Source organism: Bubalus bubalis, chromosome 22, assembly GCF_019923935.1.
Source record: "Bubalus bubalis isolate 160015118507 breed Murrah chromosome 22, NDDB_SH_1, whole genome shotgun sequence".
NCBI classification, from domain to species: domain Eukaryota; kingdom Metazoa; phylum Chordata; class Mammalia; order Artiodactyla; family Bovidae; genus Bubalus; species Bubalus bubalis.
The window spans coordinates 48108981-48133643 of record NC_059178.1 but is presented as its reverse complement, the minus strand read 5'-3'; the positions used below and the strand labels follow the sequence as shown (position 1 = coordinate 48133643).

The following is a 24663-nucleotide window of genomic DNA, read 5'->3' as shown; positions in this document are numbered from 1 at the left end:
ACTTTATGCCGAGGAGTACAACTCTCGGCTTCAGTTAGGTCATTGTGGAGGGGACAGTGGCAAGATGAATCATCTAAATGATGATTCAGACCAATGGTTATAGTTTCCTTGTGTTGTGCAACTTCACTAGCTTAAAAATTGACACATTTTTTTGGTTATAGGGGTTACTATGAAAATAATTTTTTAATATTTTCATTTATGAAACTTCAAATTCTTTAAAATACACCAAAATGTAATCTCTCCTCAAGTTATTCATTTTGAAGCAAAATAGTGTCTATGCAGCATTAAGGAATATATAATCTGGTAAAACTTATATTAAAATATTTACTACCCTAATCTGTAGTTTTACTTCAGTTTCAGTGACATGAATTAAGCTTTGTCATATAATAGGTGATCCAAAAGGAAGCAGACTGACTTTCCTCCACAATCTGACTTCAAATTTCTCCAACCAGACTATATATTACCTGAAAAGGACTGGCTTATTTCAGCTTCGGGGTATTTTATTGGACTGCATATTTTTCTCCATTTGCATCCCATACAAATCCAACACATTCTTAACGACCCCATCTAAACTACTCTTTCCATGAAGTAATCTCTGTCTCCTTAGGCACAATGAGTATAGGCCTCTATTACTTTTTATTACCTCTGTGAGAAGAAACAATGCTCTTCTCAAAGAACCTTTTTTTTTTTTTTAAAGGCAGCTATAAGGAAACCATTAACATTTTCCTTATGACAGGTTTCAGTAAACAAAAAGACTTACTTCCTGACACTGAATATTTAAGAAACTTTCAAAAGAGCAGATTTTAAATAATATTAAAAAGAAAACTATTCTCATGAGGACAAGTTCTCACTATTTAAACATCTAAAGTAATGATCAATAAAGACTAAAAAAGTATTTATGGATAAAAAGGGAAGGTCTTATGTGCTTGGCTCTCTTCTGTATATATCAACTGAGAAATACAAATCAAATTGATAAATAATAGTATGTCCACAGTCTATAGTAAAAATGTTTTGACAGGATATAGATTTTTCTGTAATCTGCAGAAAGATAAAAAATGATATGAAAAAACCTAGTTCATTTATTTCTTTCCAAAGCATTTACTGGGTGCCTACTATGCACAAAACTTTATTTATACTCCCTTCTCTCATGTTCCAGAGAATAAACAAGCACATTAAGAAAATAAGTCTGTAGTTTTAGATTTTACAGTATGCTTAATCCTCCAAACTAAATAACAAGTGCAAACAGCTGAGAAAGCACTACCATTTGAATAGTAACTAAGTTCATTCTACTTAAGAAGATTTTGAATATCACGAATTCATGATATCCTGAAAATATGTCCTGAAAAAAAAAACAAATAATCATATTTATTTTTAAAATAAAATAAATCTTCCCCTGGGTTGGGAAGATCCCCTGGAGAAGGGAAAGGCTACCCACTCCAGTATGCTCAGCTGTAAAATTGGGGTCACAAAGAGTTGGACATGACTGAGTGACTTTCATATTCATTTTCACCTTAAAACACTGAAAGGATAGCATTAAATCATTAATCAAACTTTTTCCTGTAAAAAGCTTCCTATATTATTAAAATAATGAGCCTCTCAAAAGAGAATTCAGAGCATTAACTTGAAGGTGTTTGGATTCTGGAGTAGAAAAAAAAAATTAGAAATACATTGCTTGCTCTCTCTAAAATTATGATTCCAGCTGTTATCAATTATGATAACAGCTATATAAGTCAAAAAAGGAAGGCATTCTTATTTTCTGGTGGTGAAATAAACAAAACCATAATAGCCCAAAAGGAATGTTTACTAGGTACTCGGTATCATACAAAATTCTACCATATTGATTCGTTCAACTCTCACACCAGGAGATTCTATTATTATACATTGAGAAGAAGAGACTGAGACACAGATAGATAACATGCTCAGTCATTCAATGGTGGAGGGACCATTTAAATTCAAAGAATTTGACTTCAGAACGTGACATATTAACTCCTATAATGACATATTAACCCCTACAGTCCATGGAGTCACACATAATAAGTCAAACATGACAGAGAAACTTTCATTATATATATGACATAGCTTAAATTTTGTGTGTGTGTGTGTGTGTGTTAGCCACTCAGTCATGTCCAACTCTTTGTGACCCCATGGACTGTAGCCCACCAGGCTTCTCTGGTCCATGGGATTCTCCAGGCAAGAATACTGGAGTGGGTTGTCATTTCCTTCTCCAGGGGATCTTCCCGACCCAGGGATCGAATCCAGGTCTCCTGCATTTCAGGCAGACTCTTTACTGTTTGAGCCACCAGGGAAGCTCTAGTCAAATTATAACATACGTAATTACCATAACTTGAAACTACTCTGAAATATGGACTGTTAGTAAAAAACAACTAAAGACACAAACATTTTAAAATAAATCATTATGAACTTCAGGAAATTGAGGAATGTATTGTACTTCCATTTGTCTTGATGTAACTTGTTTTTCCTTACATAATCCAATTTCATTCAATCTAAACCCCAGAACTGAAAATATTTATCCCAGTGAGGAAGATTTAAAATGCTGTTGTATAATATAAATGGATGAAATAATTAGAGAGATTAATTAGAAATAACTTGGAGAAATGCTGTTTTAAAAGAAACAGACATGCTTCCTACCCAGGACATTTTAAGGTAAGCTTTTATTCTTCAAAAACAAAAATAGAGCACCCTCTAGTGGAAAACTGGTGACAAGAATACAATATTGTAAAGTTTAAAAATAAAATAAAATTTTAAAAAAAGGAAAAAAAAAATCTGTTTCTGAAATTTTACAATTCAGTTTCCACAAGTATCTATGTTGCTGCTGCTGCTAAGTCTCTTCAGTCGTGTCCGACACTGTGCGACCCCATGGACTGTAGCCCACCAGGCTCCTCTGTTCCTGGGATTCTCCAGGCATGAATACTGGAGTGGGTTGCCATTGCCTTCTCCAATGCATGCATGCATGGTAAGTCGCTTCAGTCGTGTCGGACTCTCTGCGACCCCATAGACGGCAGCCCACCAGGCTCCTCTGTCCACAGATTCTCTAGGCAAGAATACTAGAGTGGGTTGCCATTTCCTTCTCTGCAAATATCTATGACCTGGGCCAAAAAAGTATATTAGATAGACCTTTCTTTCCAAATCTTAACTCTTAGAGTATCCCCATCAATACACATAGACACACACAAGACAGAACAGTTCTCAAAGTCCAACAGAAAAAGGGCTCTTATTTATCAATTTCTAAAACAGACAGGTAAGATCTGTGAATCATCAGCACCTAGAACAACACCTAAATATTACAGATATATTGCTACTCTATACATTAAAGAATTCCACTGTGATTATAAAATGAATACAATATAAAAACAAATGTAATTATTTTTGTAGTTTGATTCAGTTATGTAAAGTTTAAAAATAAAATAAAATTAAAAAAAAAAAAAAAAAACACCAAAAAAAAAAAAAAAAAAAGATTCAACTGAAAAAGAGAGCTAAAAAACAACACAGGCAAACATTTTCCAAATTATTATTTTTTCCAAACACAGCATAACATTTTATAAAAAATATATTTTACTAAATGAATAAATTTGGCAAGAACCTCCAACTTCCAATTCAATTTGGTTACATTCTTTCAGGCTTTGATTATTAAAGGGATTGTATGGCCTTGATACAGACACAGTTCCACATGCAAATTTTACCAGATGATTTTTCACACTAAAGATTTAAAGTTGAATATATGAAATTGCAGATTACATGAATAACACAGTTATTATATTAGCAATTAGTGAGGATACACTGGATGTTAAATTCTTGGCATGAAAATTTGGAAAAATACTAATAGATAATATCATTACCTGAGAGACTATTTTAAGGGTACTTTAAAATCTACTTTCTGTGGAGGGCTGAAAAAACTTGGATCATATGGCATAGGGAAGAAAAAGCTCTATAGAAGAGAAGAAATACTTATTCATTAATTCAACAATAATTTATCAAACATTTTAGCTGAATGTTGTTCAAGGCTCTGGAGGCACAGTGAACGGACTGGGTCCTTGTTCTCAGGGAACTTACATCCTGAATGGGAGAGGATGGATGATGTTAAGAAGTCAACAAGCTCCATGAGAGCTAGGATTTCTGTCTCTTTTGTTTGGTATCTCCAGCACCTAGAACAACACCTAAAATATAGTAGGTGCTTAATAAATACTTGTTGAATTGTATTTGAAAAAAAGATAACTTAAGCTGGTGGTAAGTGCTGCAAAGAAAACAAAACAGAGTAAGTGGAAATGGAGAGGGGTGGGGTGGCAGGTATACATTATTTCAGACTCAAGAGTTAGAAAAGGCTATTCTAAAAAAGATGCCATTCAAACTTAAGCTTAGTAACCAAAGTCTCGCAAAGATCTGACAGAAGAGCTTCCCAGGAAGAACAAAACAAGAGCACTGGCTCAACACAGGAGTGATTTCATGTTCAGACATTCAAACCAGCTGGGCAAGCCGCAATGTCTACATTCAAGAGTTCATACTTTAATCAAACAGTCTGGGCAAAAGATACTGGTGGTTTCAAATGGGGTCGAAGCAGTGGACATGAAGAGGGGGGTTAACTTCATTATCCATTTTAGTGAGCAGTAGATACAATCTGATAATATGTTCAATATGTGAAAGGAAGCCAATAGTGGAATTAAAAATAACTCCCAACTCTGAGGCTTAAACAACTGAGTAGATGATGTTCCTATTTATTAGGATGGGAAAATCAATCAAGGAACAGTTTATTAGGCAGGTAGTGGAAGAAGAAAATAACTTTTACAACTAGCTGTATATTTAGGATTTCAAGTAAATAGCTAGTGAGATCGATTGAAATAGAGTAAGTTTGGAAGTTGTTTGCACAGAGAAGGTGTTTAAAGCATTGGGCCAAGGAGTTAACAGGAAGAAGGAGGGTAAGAACAGTTATTCCAAATACCTCCAAGAGGAAAAGGTAAAGAATTAAAGGTGGAGGTTAATGTGATTTCAGTGTTGACTGATACTGTGACTTATTGGTGTTGTTTGATAAGAGAAAGAATATTTAAACACTCTAAAACTAGAGCTGTACAGTAATAAACTGGACTACTTGCAGACAATAAGGGCTTTCTACTAGAGGAGGCATTTCAAGAAGTAAAGGCTATATGATCATCTGCAGGATTTTTACTATAGCAATTCTTAAAAAGTATAGGCATTTCCTTTATATGTTCTTAAAAGTACCATATAGAGGGATTTCTAAGACTACAGTTTATATTCACTTAGGCAACTTATTTTATTACGAAGTAGATTCCACAGCAAAAATCATTGGCATATAAAATGTATATCTTCTACTAGCCATTATTACCTGTTTTTGTCAGCAAAAGGTTATCCAGGTGCCTGTCTCCTACTCCAAGAATATATGTAATCACGCAATATCCAGCTGCAATAACAGTTCAAAAACAAAAAAGCAAAAGAACTGTGAAAAACACAGGCAAACCAGGTTACACATACAACTGAATACAAAAGCAGTTTGAGCTAATTTAACTTTAAACTGATTACTACTCTTTTCGATTTCTTACCTAAATTTTCAAAGAAAATGTGTAATCTTTGATTCTATGAAGCAGTTATCACTTTAAACTCAAATTATTATTTGCATCAGAAAAAATATCGTGCAAAATTCTGTCAAATTGTTAAAAAATCATTTTAACCAAAGTTAAGTGAGATTGTAGAAACCTTAATTATAACACGTGTCTATCATTTCTCACTTCAAACTGGGTATATGTTAAGAATGACAGTGAAAAAAGGGTCGCAGAAACATACATAATGAAGTCAATCATACCACAACCATCTTATCTACACAATGACAAAAGTAAATGTAAAATTAAAACAAATTTTAGAGAAATAATCTTCAAGTGCCAGCAGACAGAACAATGAATGAATTCACTTGAGTTGTAAAAACATGTATAAAGTTCATAGCAGAATCCTCTAAATTAAGAAAAATTACATAAGCAGGACCAGTCATTGTCTCATTTTTTTCTTTCTCGTAAAATCTGGAAACCTGGCACATGTTGAAAAATGCTCAAAAAATTTAAGCAAATAACATCTGTTTGAAGCTGAATTTTTTCTGCTCTGTTTCTCTCATTAATAACCTAACAATAAATACAATTTGCAAATACACATATGACTATGCCAATATTTACAAACATACATTTATTTCAGTCACTATGGAAAATAAAAATCAGACCACTTGTTAATAACGGCATTAATCCTGTCTAAATTCAATTAATATTATTAATGTTCATTTAATACATGTTCTGAAGGCCATACTGGAAGTCCAAAAATGACTGAAGTAATGACATTACCATTAGATCAATCTTCAATTATTAGGTTGGTACAAAAGTAATAGCAGTTTTGGACCCTTAATTTTAAATCATTATACCTAGGCTCAAACACATCTTTATTTATCAAAACAGAACTGTTACAATCAACATGTTTTTAGCAAAGAGAACTAAGTTGGTTTATTCCTGGAGTACATGTGCTTTGGGATTTGATAAACTCTTGGAAAGCATTTTCTGCATGCTGCTGATTGCAGAAGCGTTTCCCTTGCAAAGAGTTGTCAAGATGCTTGAAGAAGTGGTAGTCAGTTGGAGAAAGGTCAGATGAATATGGCGGATGAGGCAAAACTTCATAGCCCAATTTGTTCAAATTTTGAAGTGTTGGGTTCTGAGATGTGCGGTCAGACGTTTTCATGAGAACTGGGTCCATGCTGTTGACCAAAGCTGGTTGCAGGCGTTCCAGTTTCTGGTGTATCTCATCAGTTTGCTGAGCATTTTGTAATGGTTTCACCAGGATTCAGAAAACTGTAGTGGATCAGACGGGCAGCAGACTACCAAAGAGTGACCATGATCGTTTTTCGGTGCACCCTTTGGCTTTGGAAAGTGCTTTGGAACTTCTCGGTCCAACCACTGGGCTGGTTGTTGCTGGCTGTTGTTTAAAATCCACTTTTCAGCACGTGTCACAATCCGATTGAGAAATGGTTCGTTGTTGTTGTGCAGAATAAGATGACACTTCCAAACAATGATTTATTTGGTTTGTGGTCAGCCCACTTATCGAACTTTTACACCTTTCCAATTTGTGTCAAATGCCAAATGGCTGTAGAATGGTTGACGCTGAGTTCCTGGGCAACTTCTCATGTAGCTGTAAGAGGATCAGCTTTGATGAGAGCTCTCAATTGGTCATTGTTAACTTCCAATGGCCAGCCATTATGCTCATCTTCAAGGCAGAACTTTGATCATCTCCTTTGCAAAACTTCATGACCACTACATTGTACATTTGATAGCAATTCCTGAGCCACATGCATTGTTGATGTTGTGAGCTGTTTCCTCTGCTTTATGACTCATTTTGAACTTGAATAAAACAATCGCTTGAATTTGCTTTGTGTCTAACATGATTTCTATAGTCTAAAATAGATATAAAATCCAAAGCAATAAGTCATTAGCAAAAACACATGAAGTGAGAAATTCACATTAAAAGGATGTATAAAATAACCACATTTATTTAAGAATGTATTCCAATATCAAATGGCAAAGGTTAACAATGTAAAACCACAATTACTTTTGCACCAACCTAATTATAAAGTTATAATTTATTGAAGGCTAGGCTTTTAAATAGACACATTACATTCATTATGACTAACCCTTTTAATGATGTAAATTAAGTATTATAAATATCCATTGAATGAAAAAACCTCCGGTTCCAGATTGTCCCAAGTCACCAGACTGGAGTTTAAACTTAAGTTAGACTCCATAGCTCACACCACTTTTGCACTGTACTTTGTGTAATTCCTCCTTCCCAGAGTGGCTATTTTTTAAAATTTATTTTTAATTGGAGATTGATTGTTTTAAAATATTGTATAGGTCTCTGCCATACATCAACATGAATCAGCCATAGTTGTGTGTGTATATATATATATATATATATATATATATATATATATATATATCTCCCCTCCCTCTTGAACCTCCTTCCCACCTCTCCCCCCATTCCACCTCTCTAGATTGTCACATGGCATCTGTCCGATCTTCTGAGTCATACAGTAAACCCCACTGGCTACCTAGTATACATATTACAGTAACGTGTATGTTTCTATGCTACTCTCTCTTCTCCCCACCCATTCCTTGCCCCCTGGGTCCACAGGTCTGTTCTCTGTGTCTGTGTCTCCACTGCTGCCCTGCAGATAGGTTCATCAGTATCATCTTTCTAGACTCCATACATATACATTAATATGATATTTTTCTGATTTACTTCACTCTGTATAATAGTTTCTAGGTTCATATACATCATTAGAATGGACTCAAATGTGTTCCTTTTTATGGCTGAGTTATATTCTACTGCATATATGTACCACAGCTGCTTTATTCATTCATCTGTCTACAGACATGTAGGTTGCTTCAATGTCCTAGCTATTGTAAATAGTGCTGCAATAAACACTGGGGTACAGGGTGTCTTTTCCAATTATGGTTTTCTCAGGGTATATGCCCAGTAGTGAGATTGCTAGATAATATGGTAGCTTTATTCCTAGGTTAGGAATCTCCATACTGTTCTCCATAGTGGCTATGTCAATTTACACTCCCCCTAAACAGTACAAGGAGAAGACAATGGCAACCCACTCCAGTACTCTTGCCTGGAGAATCCCACAGATGGAGGAGTCTGGTAGGCTGTAGTCCATGGGGTCACAAAGAGTCAGACACGACTGAGCAACTTCACTTTCACTTTTCACTTTCATGCACTGGAGAATGAAATGGCAACCCACTCCAGCGTTCTTGCCTGAAGAATCCTGGGGACGGCAGAGCCTGGTGGGCTGCTGTCTATGGGGTCGCACAGAGTCGGACACGGCTGAAGTGACTTAGCAGTAGCAGCAAACAGTACAAAGTGGCCACTTTGATGGGTGCTACACTCAGCAACATATTTAATTTCAAGTATATTTTTTAAAAGTAACTCACCATACCCTAATACTAGATATAAAAGTATATCTATTTCAAAAATATTCATATGTACCAAATGAATGAAAGATATTATCATTCCAAAAGCTTGTAATCATATTACTAGTCTAATAATTTTCACTTCTTCTGGTTGTTCAGTTGCTCACTCATGCTCAACTCTTTGTGAACCCATGTACTGCAGCACACCAGGCTTCCCTGTCCTTCACCATCTCCCAGAGTTTGCTCAAACTCATGTCCATTGAGTCAGTGATGCCATCCAACTTCTGTCATCCCCATCTCCTCCTGTCTTTCCCAGCAACAGGGTATTTTCTAATGAGCCAGCACTTCACATCAGGTGGCCAAAGTATTGGAGCTCCAGCTTCAGCATCAGTCCTTTCAACGAATATTCAGGGTTGATTTCCTTTAGGAATGACTGTTTGATCTCCTTGTAGTTCAAGGGACTCTGAAGAGTCTTCTCCAATAGCACATTTCGAAAGCATCAATTCTATGGCACTCAGCCTTCTTTATGGTCCAACTCTCATATCCATACATGACTACTGGAAAAATCATAGCTTTGACTATATGGACCTTAGTTGGCAAAGTAATGTCTCTTGCTTTATAATATGGTCTCTAGGTTTGTCACAGCTTTTCTTCCACAGAACAAGGATCTTTTTAAATTTCATGGCTGTAGTCACCATCCACAATGATTCTGGAGCCCAAGAAAATAAAGTCTGTCACTGTTTCTACCATTTCCCTATCTATCTGCCATGAAATGATGGGACTGGATGCCATGATCTTAGTTTTCCGAATGTCGAGTTTTAAGCCAGCTTTTTCCACTTTCCTCTTTCACTTTCTTCAAGCTCTTAGTTCTTCCTTTTAATTCGCTTTCTGCCATAAGGGTGGTGTCATCTGCATAATATTTCTCTCAGCAATCTTAATTCCAGCTTGCGCTTCATCCAGCCTGGCATTTCACATGATGTACTCTGCATAAATGAAATAAGCAGGTTGACAATATACAGCCTTGACGTACTCCTTTCCCAATTTGGAACTAGTCCATTGTTCCATGTCTGGTTCTAAATAGTGCTTCTTGACCTGCACACAGATTTGTCAGGAGGCAGGTAAGGTAGTCTGGTATTCCAATCTCTTCACGAATTTTCCACAGTTTGTTGTGATCCACAGTCAAAGGCTTTAGCATAGTCAGTGAAGTAGCAGATGTTTTTCTGGAATTCTCTTGCTTTTTCTATGATCCAGTGGCTGTTGGCAAATTAATCTCTTGTTCCTCTGTCTTTTCTAAATCCAGTTTGTACATCTGGTATTTCTTGGTTCACATACTATTGAAGCCTAGCTTGAAGGATTTTGAGTATTACCTTGCTAGCATGTGAAATGAGTGCAACTGTGCAGTAGTTTGAACATTCTTTGGCATTGCCCTTCTTTGGGACAGCAATGAAAACTGACCTTTTCCAATTCTGTGCCCATTGCTGCATTTTAACAATCAGTTACAAATCAATTACAGTTGACTAAACAAATCAGTTATTCTCAAAATATAGTTTGTAGTGTGACAAGGACTACTGGTTTGTCAACAACACAATATCCTATCTATATTTCTTCCTTAAAACAAAACTAAACCAAGATTTTTGGGGCAAGAATGTGCCTACACTAAAGACATTTCCCAGGCTCACTTGAAGTCAGGCCTGTCCACTGAGATGTAGGCAAACAGAGTCTTAACGGTTAGCATTTTTAAAGCGCGAACTAACCAGGAGACCTTGATTGACCCTAATATTCCTAAAGAGCTCAAACTCCAACCACACCGGCTTACACCTGGGCTTCTTACAAAGAAGAAATTAACTTTTACGTGTGTAAAGCACTACAGTCAGGTCATGTTAACTTCTGCTGAAAGAAACTGTTAGTAGGCTACTGGGAGACTTGAGGCTCATTTACATAATGGATGAGGAAATACAGCTTGCTAGCCCAAACTGGTTTCCCTCCGTTTTTACATTTTATAAAGAAAACTTATTGGAACAGAGACATACCCATTTATTTCAATGTATCTTGAGTACTACAATGGCCTGGGTGAACGGCTGCAAAAGAGACCACCAGGCCTAAAAAGCATAAATATATTTACTATCTGAATGGTTTTAGGGAAAAATGGACCGATATTTGATCTAAGGCATTACTATTCAACATGGAATACACAGATTGGCAGTTTCACTACTATCTAGAGGCTTGTTAAAAATGCAAACTTTTAAGCCCTACTTCATTCCTATTGCATCAGAATTTCCAGGGGGCAGTGGCCAGAGTGATTCTTATACATATCAAAGTCGTCTCTAGTGTTCTAATGTACTTGGGACTCCTGTGTGGAGATGCTGATCCAACATCAGCAGAGGAAAGCCCTGAGTTTGTCTTACAAACAAGTGCCCTGGTGAAGCCAATGCTGCTGGATGATACTTGTGGTACTGCTACTGCTGCTAAGTCACTTCAGTCTTGTCCAACTCTGTGCGACCCCATAGACGGCAGCCCAACAGGCTCCCCCGTCCCTGGGGTTCTCCAGGCAAGAACACTGGAGTGGGTTGCCATTTCCTTCTCCAATGATACTTGTGGTAGCCCTACTCTAAAACTGCTGCAAAATATGCAGTTTTACAAATGACTGAAAGCTCTCCACTTAAAAATTAGTGAGTTACTGAAGGACATTACACCTGGTATTGGTAAAGAAAACTGAGAACATATTAGAACTTATTAGCACACTGTGTTCACTAATAAGGGATTCCCTTAGAAATCTGGCCTCCACTTGTCAAGGATACAAAATACAAAACTCCTACTGATATACGCATATGAAGACAGCATCAAAAAGAACACTGTTACGTTATGATTGTGTCTGAGTTGTCATGTGATACTAGCTACTTTCTTATTAATTATAAATTAGAATTAGTTTACTTTTTATTACTATTTACTTTGTTTCAAGTTGTTTAGCTATCTCTATGAAAATTATTCACATGTACAGCAATAATATTTTGACCTAAAATTTTCATATAACTAAACATGCATGAATTATGCTTGTCTCTACTGATAAAGTCGGAGAAGGCAATGGTACCCCACTCCAGTACTCTTGCCTGGAAAATCCCATAGATGGAGGAGCCTGGTGGGCTGCAGTCGATGGGGTCGCTGAGGGTCAGACATGACTGAGTGACTTCACTTTCACTTTTCACTTTCATGCATTGGAGAAGGAAATGGCAACCCACTCCAGTGTTCTTGCCTGGAGAATCCCAGGGACAGGGCATCCTGGTGGGCTGCCGTCTACGGGGTCGCACAGAGTCAGACACGACTGAAGTAACTCAGCAGCAGCAGCAGCTACTGATAAAGTAGGGCTTCCCTTGTAGATCAATTGGTAAAGAATCTGCCTGCAATGCAGGAGATCCGGGTCTGTGTCCTGGGTCAGGAAGACTCCCTGGAGAAGGAAAAGGCAACCCACTCCAGTATTCTTGCCTGGAGAATCCCAAGGACAGAGGAGCCTGGCGGGCCACATTCCAATTGGGGTTGCAAGAGTCAGACACTACTTAGTGACTACTGATAAAGTAAGATGCTTTTATAAACTATTCTTTGTCATCAAATTTGCTTTTTCAGTAATTTTTCCTTGTTATTACTGGATTGTTTTTCAATAGTAATAAAAAATGTATGAGAAAGAGCCTTTTACTCTGCCTCAGTGAGTTATGGTAATAAATATTTCTTGAAATATCATTTCAGGAAATTTCTTTTAACATCAAGTGAGACAGCGTATGATCTCTCTCTCTTTCATACATATTAATGGTGAAAGTGAGTATTTGGGGTGTTTCAGTAATTTAAATACCAAAACTTAAGAGAAAAGATTACATCCTGAAAAAGATATCTGATGCAAGATTAGGATAAGCCTCAGAAACTGAGGACATAAACACAGTATTCAGGATGATTTGAGATGGCACAGAGAAGAACAGAAGAGTTTTAGGAAAACTGAAAATATTCTTTAAGTATAATGGGAACACTCTACCTGTTCCAGACAACCTTGTCAAAAGCGTGCTTTTCATTAGCATTTTGACTCCACGTGAAATAAACATCTTGAAACTGATTTTGTAAAACAACTTTGATTTAAAGTAAAATATAGAGAAATATAGACAAATAAACAATACCATTTCCCTTTCTTTAGTAAAGATAAGAGTGTGAGAATAATCAGTGTTCCCACATTTACTTTCATGATACAGACTTGACACCCTGCATAACCTGGAATAAAATGTCACCATAACTAATCGTATTCTTCTTCTTAATCTCTACCAAAAACCTAAAATATTACTTTTTAAAATGAAAGTTATACATGTATCCATATGATAACACCCAACAATCAGATTCTAGTACAATGCTGCATTGACTCCTCTTTAAATAATGGCTTTCAACCTCTAACATTACCTGGAATGCTACCAAACTCATTGAAACACAAAAAAAGTATTTTGTAATGTAGCAATATATATAGAAAGCAGAAGAATATTCAAAGTAAGATAAAGAGAAGGTCTGTTATCAAATCAGCTATCAGGATATGAATAAATGTGTAATGCTCTTATTAGAAAGAAGATCTAATTTGGAGTTAACTGTACAAGTACAATTTAAATAGCTTTTTTTTTTTAACATTAGAAAAGTCATATTCTCATTAGCTCTTGGGGAAAAAAAGGAAACATTATATAAAAGGCACAATACTATGACATTTAGCACATATAAAATATTGTTCCAATACTCTCATTAAGTGAGCAGGGTTTTCAAATTTTAGTCAATATTTATGGATTATATGTATATTTCAAGTAAAAAAAAATAACATTTCTTAGCTGGGCAAAAATTCACATATTTTCTAAAATATATATATTATATATTACACATACCAGGGCTTCCCTGATGGCTCAGACGGTAAAGAATCTGCCTGCAATTTGGGAGACCTGAGTTTGATCGCTGGATTGGGAAGATCCCCTGGAGGAAGGCATGGCAACTCACTTCAGTATACTTGCCTGGAGAATCCCCATGCACAGAGGAGCCTGGAGAGCTACAGTCCATGGGGTTGCAAAGAGTCGGACACAACTGAGCGACTAAGCACACAACATACACAATACTATATGCATAGGTATGCAAAAGATTTTCTGCTACACTTAATAAAGGCTTGAGAAAAAGCAAAAAAAGACTGAGAAACTGGAAAACATAAACTAAATGAAAAGGGAGCAATAAGTATGAAATAGAAAAAGTGAAACAAATTAATAAAAGTAAAAGATCATCTTACAGTCCAATTGTTTTTAAACATGGCTGCTCATCAGAAACACACCTGGAGCTTTAGAGAAGAGCAATACCTGAGCATCTGCATTTTTCAAAGACTTCCAAGACAATTCTGTTATGCACCTGGATTTTAAAAAGTGATTACAAGTTTTTTTATTAAATGGTAGTTTTAGAGATGTACAATTTCCTTTAGTATTTATCGTAAAGATGGTTTGGTGGTGCTGAATTCTTTGAACTTTTGCTTGTCTGGAAAGCTTTTGGTTTCTCCATCAAATCTAAACAATAGTCTTACTGGGTAGAATATGCTTGGTTATAGGTTCTTCCCTCTCATCACTTTAAATATATCATGCCATTCCCTTCTGGCTTGTTGAGTTTCTGTTGAGAAATCAGTTGATAACCTTATGGGAGTTCCCCTGTATGTTACTGGTCGCTTTCCCTTGTTGCTTTTAATGTTTTGTCTTTAATTATCATCATTTTGATTACTATGTGTCTGAGTGCGTTCCTCCTTGGGATTATTTGATCCATTACTTTGACTTAGTATGAATAAAATGCTAGATTTCTAATTTATATTTACTCAAAACTGATATAGTTCCATGTATTCTGGCATCTAGTATTACTGCTAAAAATCTAGAAAATTTATTATCTTAGTTTTAAAAAAATTTTTGAATGAGGCTTGAAACTTCTAATCCAATTTTGAGAATATAAAGAAATATTATGTTGTAAAAAAAAACAGGAAGCTAACAAGTGATACAGTATTATTAACTAAAGTACAGATTTTGTTCAAATTTCACAAAATTTTATGCTAGTATTTATTATTTGTTTTCATATCTTATTCAAGATTCCACATTGTATTTAATTGTATTGAGCAGCTTTAGTCACCTGCAACAAATTCTGGTAAATTCTCTTCATTTTTATTCTAGTACAAATATTTTCTAATTTTCCTTATTATAGCTTAGATACAGCCATCATTAAAAAGTGGACATTTAATTTCCAAATACATGGGATTTTTTAAAAAGTATCTTTAACATGAACTTCTCATTTTGATACTAATTTCTCATTTAAATGTTTTCTTCTCTGCAATCATTCTCTGTGTTTTTTTCAAGCTAACTTTATTGAGACTTTCAGTGACTCAAAGATCTCTCTTGGTAAAGTCACACTGCACTTGAAAATATGTGGCTTATTTTCAAATACTTTTTGATACTGATTTCTAACATAATTCACAGTGATAAACAAACAGCCTTTGTATGATTTCAATACATTTTTTGCACTTTGTCTTATGTCCCTGGATATGTTCCAGTGTCTCCTAGCTTACAGTCTATGGGAACTTGAAAAGAATTTGTATCCCACTGTTGTGTGAAAATTGTATGAATCTTACTTATGTTGAAGTGGTTCACAGTGCTTTTCAGGTCTACTATATCCTTCTATGTCTCTGTATATTCACTCTGTTAATTTCTGAGAATTTGAAACTGAAATTCCAACTAAAAATATTTATTTACTTAAAAAATAATTATAATATATAGTAGAACTATATATAATCTTGTTCTGTATCTTCCAAGTTGCCTGTAAATGTGTTATCATACTTTCATAATTTAAAAAAATAAAAATGAAAAGTTAACATTTTTTTATTAAATATATATGTATGATATAAAAAAGGTACAGTAACTACATGAAAGTTAAGTAAAAAGACAGAAGGTAATTGATTGATAGCATGCAAAATATCTCAAGTAATAAAGTAATGAAAACTAGGTGTGGCTAATTAAAGATTCTTTTACATGCTTTTCATTCAAAGTAGGAACTATCTCCTTTTCCCTTGAATCTAGGCAGGTTGTGTGACTCTTCTGACCAACAGAATATGACAGAAGTGACAAACTACCAGCTTCCCAATCCAGGCCTTCAGAAACCAAAAGTTTCTACTTCCTGTGTCTTAGAATTCCTCTCAAATCCAGCTCTGAAAAACACAAGTCACAGGGAAGCCTGTACAAGTGACTTGATTAACAAGCTTGGCTGAAAACAGTATAAGCTGCCAGCCATGTGGGTGATCTATAAAGCCTTTAGAAGATATATTAATTTTTTAGATCTTAGAAAACATAGAATGAATGGAGAAAAAAATGGATGGAAGAGTGGAAGAGAAAAGGGAAAAAATAAAGAAATAAAGCAGGGAGGGAAGGAGAGGAGAGAGAAATACAGCGTAGGAAAAGGGGAATATTCTCTCCTAAATGCTTCAATCAATTTAAAAAAATTTTTAAATCAAAATACACTGTATGTGATCATTTTTATGGTTGAACACATTTTCATGGGTAAACACAGTTACCTGTAAAATGCTATGTTTCTTAGTTTAAAATAAGAATTAAAAGCGCAAAGAATTTGAATATATATACACACATTTTATTTCAGTGTTTTAAAAGTTCCTAAGAATATTACATTTTCTGTATACTTCTCAGTCAAAAATATACCAAACATAAGTTTAGAATAAATTATGCAGTACAAAATAATCTGGAATACAACCTCATAGGAGCATTGTGAAAAATAAAAAATAGTCATGTATAAGAGAGCAACTTATAAACCATTAAATGATGCAAAAGTATAAATATAGTTATCGTATGTCTAGAAAATCCTCTACTTGCTTCCCTCAGCTTTGATTGCTTAAGTATAAATATGGATGTAAACATAAATATTTATGTAAAACAGGAATAACATGATATATGCCACATACTATTCAGGGCTCAATTCTAGTGTCAATTCCTTTATTAACCCTCCCTTAAACAATCTAGCCATTAAAAAAAAAAAAAAAAAAACCTTTATGAAAATAAAAAATATAAACTTCATGAGAACAGGCATAAGTGGTTGAAACATTTGAATTAATTTCTTCAGCTTGCCACTACTGACATTTCCATTAAGTAATCATAAGTACTAATCTAAAATACCATGAGAGGTAGCTCTTAACATAGCACTGTAATCTTGGGTCTAGAGATTTATCAAAAACATGATTATTCCTGACAGACTCTTCCCAATCTACTTAATTGCTTGGACAAAGAAGTCTAGCCGGCTACAGTCCATGGGTTCACAGGAGTTGGACACAACTTAGTGACTAAACCACCACCACCACCACTTAATCGCTTACTGAAACTCAAAGAAAAACAAGGAAAAAATTACAGTTTCCAGGAAGAGATAACTTACAGTTACAAAATAGTTAAGTGATTGCAAAGATATATCTATAAAAGACTAAGCAGAATTTACACCGCATTCCTGCCATTATGTCAAAATATTAATGACTTCTTTTATCACATTTTCTATCTTTTAATCTTCTTATAGGGCATTTAAAACTGCTGTGGCTTGAATAGTAGTGTCCCCTCAAAATGAACATGCCTCTAATGCCCAAGTAGGAGGTGAGAATTTTTGGAGGTATTTAGCCCTCAAGTATCAGAGATGGCAATGGCACCCCACTCCAGTACTCCTGCCTGGAAAATCCCATGGACGGAGGAGCCTGGTGGGCTGCAGTCCATGGGGTCGCTATAAGTCGGACACGACTGAGCGACTTCACTTTCCCTTTTCACTTTCATGCATTGGAGAAGGAAATGGCAAGCCACTCCAGTGTTCTTGCCTGGAGAATCCCAGGGACGGTGGAGCCTGATGGGCTGCCGTCTATGGCGTCGCAGAGTCGGACACGACTGAAGCGACTTAGCAACAGCAGCAGCAACGGCCCTCAATATGGAATCAGCACCTTATAAAAGACCCCACAGAGTGGCCTTGCTGTTCCCAGCAGGTGCAGATACAATAACAGGTCTTTAACCCAAAGAAGGTCCTCACCTGAGCAAGCTGGCACCTTATCTCAGACATCCAGCCTCCAGAACTATGAGAAATAAATTTCTATTGTTCATAAGTCACCCAGTATCTGGTATTTTGTTATTGTAGCCAAAATGGACAAATCTAAGCCAAAATCTTAACATGTTCTAAATGTATATGAATATGGCAACAAGATAGGTTCCTTTCTTTTATTCCCACGTATCAATGAAAAGCAATAAGTTGAAAAACTTACCACAGCTTTTAACGTAAGTGTCCATAACTTCAGCACTGATTCCATTTGGCCCATTCTCACTTGGTGCATATTTTCTAAAAAAGTTCTGAAAAGATGTTTACATGTTTACAAATTCAATCCTTTAAACAAATCAGGCATTTCAAAATTGTAAATAATGACAAACAGGGGTCTGGTATAAAAGTTTATAAAATGCAGAACTGGGGAAGCATATTCCTCAGGAATCAGTCATATTACTATGCTTATAGTCTGAGACTAAGAAATAAACAAATAAATAAAAGTGTGCTACTTCTATACCACAGGGGAAAACATTAAATAAATGTACTGCTATATCTCATAGTTAATTTACCAGTTTATTTCATATTTCTCCTGAAAGTAAACATGAGGGGCTTTCTGTGAATCATACATTCCCCTAAAAGTGAACATGAATTTTTAAAATGATCTTTTAAGTATAGCCACTGAAATACTGCTACCATTAACAAGCTCAATAAAATTACATTCCAATATTCAAAATAGCATTCAAAATTACATTCCAATATTCAAAATAGCATTCAACACAATGCTAAGGCTTTTCAAATTAAGAGAAAATTGACAGAAGATAAACATGAGATACAGTCTGAACCAAAGAACTGCAAGGGCACAATAAATACACTAGAGTGTCCAAACAGTCTGGAAATACTGGGGAAAACTGTATACTTTCTTTTCCCCAGATTATCAACTAGCCTATTCTTTTACATCTAGATGTTAAAGAAAAACAGACACAGTACACTATCTGAAAATATAACTAACACACTATTAAAAAATAAATTTATCCTATGTTTTAAGCTTTTTGAACATTTTTTAAGTGAAAAAGAATATATATCTAGAAAATATAAAGAATGCCTATAAACCAATAGACAAAAAATAACACACTATTAAAAAATAAATTTATCCTATGTTTTAAGCTTTTTGAACATTCTGTAAGTGAAAAAGAATGTATATCTAGAAAATATAAAGACTCCTATAAACCAATAGACAAAAAAATCCAAGAGAAAGATGGGCAAAATATATGAACAAGCACTTCACAGAAGAAATAAATGGCCTATACACATATTTCACTCAATGTTTTTGGTGATCAGGGAAATGTAAACTAAATAATAATAAATACCAAAATTTAGAAGCTCGACAATACCAAGATTAGGTAAAGATGAGTAGCAAAGAAAAACAGCTGTTTCCAAAAATAATTATTTTGGTAAACAATTTTTAACTATCTACTAAAGCTGAAGATGACATAAGCTACAACTTGGCAAAATTATTTACACAGATTACACATGGAACTATGAATCAGGACACAAACTGTCATTGTCTTTATTTTACAAAATCATAATTCCACAGAACAACATAATAATTGACAACTTTATTAAACAATTACTTCAGTTAGAACCTGTGTTCAAGCTCTGTATACATTTCATGTCATCTTCAGAAGAATTCTATAGCTAAGTACTCTTATTACCCCAATTTTATAGATACAAAAACTGAGACTTAAAGGGTATGTTAGGAGGTTCCCTAGAACTCTGACAGATTTGATCTATTAGATGGGGTCACAGACTCAACTTACAGCTGTACCACTAGTAAGGTGTATTACAACAGAAGTAAACGCAACAGGATCAACATGGAGAAGACACACAGGCAAAGCCTGTGAATTACATGTGAATCCTCCTTGTTCTCTTCTGAAGGGATGCACTGAGCTTATTTCCTGGGGGTTGCTCATACAGGCACCCTCTATAGTCTATTTAGTCCAGCAACTATCAAAATTCTAGAAGGAAGGCCGGTTATTTCCTATAAATCATATTATTTGTACAAAGAGTCTAGGTATGTGAACCACCCTTATGAGTTCCTGCTGAAAGCCAAACACCAGATAAAGGCTAACCTGTCTGCAAGGTTACTCAAAATATAGATAGAAAGCCACAGAACCAAACTTCAAGCTCTGGCAGTTTGATATTTTGTGTCTGAGCTTTTAAGTAACTGAGCACAATTGTACCTTGAACCAAACAATAGAATCAACCTCTTATTTGTTAAGAAATCAGAGTAAAGTCTTTCTGAAAGTGTAAACTCCACACAATTACTGGGACACTCTAAACTGAGAAATACAAAAACATACTATAGTAAATATCCTTTATCAAGCCCTTCACTGTATGATTTTTCATCTCAGGCATATCAATTTTTTCAGTGTGAATTACATACATTTTTCATAGGAAAAAAAAATTACATTAAAAAGATAACAAAAGTAAACTATTCACATGCAGTAAGAATTCTGCAATAAACACTAATTCACGATTTTAAAATATAAAAACAATTCCAAAGATATATATGGCTTAGTACAACTTGCCTTTTCTTATCTTAAAGGAGAATAATGATTTTGGAGGGGGAGGGTGGGGAAGAGTCTTAAAAAACATAATTATGTAAAACATGTATGACAAGAATATTACTATAGCCTTGTTCTGAATAACAACGAAAACTGCAAATAATCAGAACATTCACTGATAGCTACATAAATCTATATTTCCATACTTTGCAATATAATGTAACCATAAACTTCAGAAAATTTAAATTCTGTTTCCCCATTAATTCCTGATCGCCTATTATATGCCAGGCAAAGTTTAAGGAACTGAACATCTATCTGTCTATGTTGGAAACATTTCCAACTGTTAACACTGTTTACTTCTCTGGAAAAAAAAACAACTTGAGGGAAGAAAAGTGAGAAACAGAGACTTTCATTTCTAACTCTATGTACTTTTTATAGAGACTGAAACTTTTCTAACAAGAAATATTCATGAAATTCATAAATCATTAAAATAGATATTGTACCTGAATGCTTCCTTCTGTATCAAGAACTTCAGCAACAGGAACTGATTGGATAAACTGCATGAAGCCTACACAGAAACAGATATATTGTATTAAACACAGCTTTTGGTTAAGCCACTGGAAGGACTTGCTGAAGCTGAAGCCCACTATGGCCACCTGATGTGAAGAGCCCCCTCAGTTGGAAAAGACCCTGATGCTGGGAAACACTGAAGGCAGGAGGAGAAGGAGGCAGCAGAGGATGACATGGTTAGATAGCACCACTGACTCAATAGACATGAATTTGAGCAAACTCAGAGAGATAGTGGAGAACAGAGAAGCCTCCTGTGTAGCAGTCTATGGCATCGCAGAGTCAGACATGACTGAATGACAAAACAACAATATTGGTTAAGCAATAAAGATTCTGTTAAGAATAGTCTTCATTTGCAAATGTATACAATACAAACTTATTAGCTTAAAGAGGTCTGTGCTGCTGCTGCTGCTGCTGCTGCTGAGTCACGTCAGTCGTGTCCGACTCTGTGCGACCCCACAGACAGCAGCCCACCAGGCTCCACCTTCCCTGGGATTCTCCAAGCAAGAACCCTGGAGTGGGTTGCCATTTCCTTCTCCAATGCATGAAAGTGAAAAGTGAAAGTGAAGTCGTTCAGTCGTGTCCGACTCTTATTGTATTTAGCATATATTGGCATTTACATCATAGGAAACACACGGAAACATGTTTAAAAAATTAAACTGAAAATCTGTATATTTCTCTAGGCCAATTTCTATTATTATACACAGGAACACAAAATAATAAGGTTCAGTTCAGTTGTCACTCAGTCGTGTCCAACTCTTTGCAACCCCATGGACTGCAGCACACCAGGCTTCCCTGTCCCTCACCAACTCCCAGAGCTTGCTTAAACTCATGTCCACTGAGTCGGTGATGCCATCCAACAATCTTGTCCTATGTCACCCCCTTCTCCTCCTGCCTTCAACCTTTCCTAGCATCAAGGTCTTTTCCAATGAGTTAGTGATTCGCATCAGGTGGCCAAAGTATTGGAGTTTCAGCTTCAGCATCAGTCCTTCCAATGAATATTCAGGTCTGATTTCCTTTAGGGTTGACTGGTTTGATATCCTTGCAGTCCAAGGGACTCTCAAGAGTCTTCTCCAACACCACAGTTCAAAAACATCAATTCTTTGGTGCATAGCTTTCTTCATAGTCCAACTCTCATATATATACATGACTACTGGAAAAACCATAGCTTTGATTAGACGGACTTTTGTTGGCAAAGTAACGTCTCTGCTTTTTAATATGCTGTCTAGGTTGGTCATAGCTTTTCTTCCAAGAAGCAAGCATCTTTTAATTTCATGGCTGCAGTCACCATCTGCAGCAATTTTGGAGCCCCCAAAAATAAAGTCTCTCACTGTTTCCATTGTTTCCCCATCTATTTGCCATGAAGTGATGGGACTGGATCCCATGATCTTCGTTTGTTGAATGTAAGCCAGATTTTTCATTCTCCTCTTTCACTTCAATCAAGAGGCTCTTTAGTTCCTCTTCGCTTTCTGCCATAAGGGTGGTGTTATCTGCATATCTGAGGTTATTGATATTTCTCCCAGCAATCTTGATTCCAGCTTGTGCTTCATCCAGCCCAGTGTTTCCCATGCTGTACTCTGCAGGTAAGTTAAGTAAACAAGAGGACAAAATACAGCCTTGACACACTCCTTTCCCAATTTGGAACCAGCCCATTGTTCTGCGTCCGGTTCTAACTGCTGCTTCTTGACCTGTATACAGATTTCTCAAGAGGCAGGTAAGGTGGTCTCATTCCCATCTCTTTCAGAATTTTCCAGTTTGTTGTGATCCACACAGTCAAAGGCTCTGGAATAGTCAATAAAGCAGAAATAGGTATTTTTCTGGAACTCTCTTGCCTTTTCTACGATCCAACAGATTTTGGCAATTTGATCTCTGGCTCCTCTGCCTTTTCTGAATCCAGCTTGAACACCGGAAAGTTCTCAGTCCACGTACTGTTGAAGCCTCACTTGGAGAATTTTGAGCATTACTTTGCTAGCATGTGAGATGAGTACAATATTTTGTGGTAGTTTGAACATTCTTTGGTATTGCCTTTCTTTGGGATTGGAATGAAAACTGACCTTTTCCAGTCCTGACCACTGCTGAGTTTTCCAAATTTGCTGGCATACTGAGTGTAGCACTTTCACAGCATCATCTTTTAGGACTTGAAATAGCTCAACTGGAATTCCATCACCTCTAATAACTTTGTTTGTAGTGATGCTTCCTAAGGCCCACTTGACTTCACATTCCAGGATATCTGGCTTTAGGTGAGTGATTATACCAACGTGGTTATCTGGGTCATTAAGATCTTTTTTGTGTAGTTCTTCTGTGTATTCTTGCCACCTCTTCTTAATATCTTCTGCTTCTGTTAGGTCCATACCATTTTTGTCCTTTATTGTGCCCATCTTTGCATGAAATGGTCCCTTGGTATCTCTAATTTTCCTGAAGAGATCTCTAGTCCTTCCCATTCTATTGTTTTCCTCTATTTCTTTGCACTGATTACTGAGGAAGACTTTCTTATCTTTCCTTGCTATTCTTTGAAACTCTGCATTCATATGGGTATATCTTTCCTTTTCCTTTCACTTCTCTTCTTTTCTCAGCTATTTGTAAGGCCTCCTCAGACAACCATTTTGCCTTTTTGCATTTATTTTTCTCAGAGATGGTCTTGATCACTGCTTCTTGTACAATGTGAGAACCTGTGTCCATAGTTCTTCAGGCACTCTATTTATCAGATCAGTAACAGGGTAAGGCTTCTTAAATTTGGCATAAAAATTTCTTTCTGCAGTTTTATAACATATGTCAATTAAAATTCTAAATGTAAAATCACTTTAACAAATCTGAAATTTTGGCATTTTAGAGTATCAATCACCTAACCCTAAAATTATAGTATATTCATTGGCTTTCTTTGTGTAACACTCTATCTTCTGCTATTTTCTGGAAAGGCTATGAGAGGAAAGTATAAATCCCCTATCTGAACTACCAAAAAGAAGGGGAGGAGGATAGTATACAGGAGAATAAGGAGAAAAAGTAAGCCTGTAAGTCCAGGGACAATAAAAGGATAAAACTACAAATATGTGGAAAAAAAAAAAAATTAAAGTTCAATGATGGAAGTATTTCAGAATCATAAACAACTATGATCTGGTTTTGGTAAGCCTTACATTATAATTGGGCTGCCCTAGTGGCTCAGTGGTAAAGAATCTGTTTGCCAATGCAAGAGACACAAATTCAATCCCTGCACCAGGAAGATCCTCTGGAGAAGAAAATGGCAACCCTTTCCAGTAGTCTTATCTGGGAAATCCCATGGACAGAGGAGCCTGGCAGGCTACTGTGCGTAGGGTTGCAAAGAGTTGGACATGACTAAGTGACTAAACAATGACAGATTATAATTATTTGCATGCAAATTAGGAGACTGTGCATTATTTTAGAGTAAGAAGCATCTCATTTATTCCCATATGATAAATACTAAACAGTCTGCATCAATGCACTTAACATATATT

General features: G+C 35.8%; 1 protein-coding gene across 4 annotated transcripts in view; it reads right to left on the bottom strand.

Annotated features, from left to right (window-relative positions):
- Window positions 1-24663, bottom strand: part of PIK3C3 (phosphatidylinositol 3-kinase catalytic subunit type 3) — a 167027-nt gene that overhangs the window by 33650 nt on the left and 108714 nt on the right. For all 4 annotated transcript variants that reach the window (XM_006056957.4, XM_044934742.2, XM_044934741.2 and 1 more), the window contains 3 exons: window positions 21130-21194; window positions 18286-18370; window positions 5357-5431 (listed from right to left, as the gene is read on the bottom strand). In XM_006056957.4, coding sequence (XP_006057019.1) covers window positions 5357-5431; window positions 18286-18370; window positions 21130-21194 — 225 coding nt within the window. The remainder of the gene's footprint in view (window positions 1-5356; window positions 5432-18285; window positions 18371-21129; window positions 21195-24663) is intronic.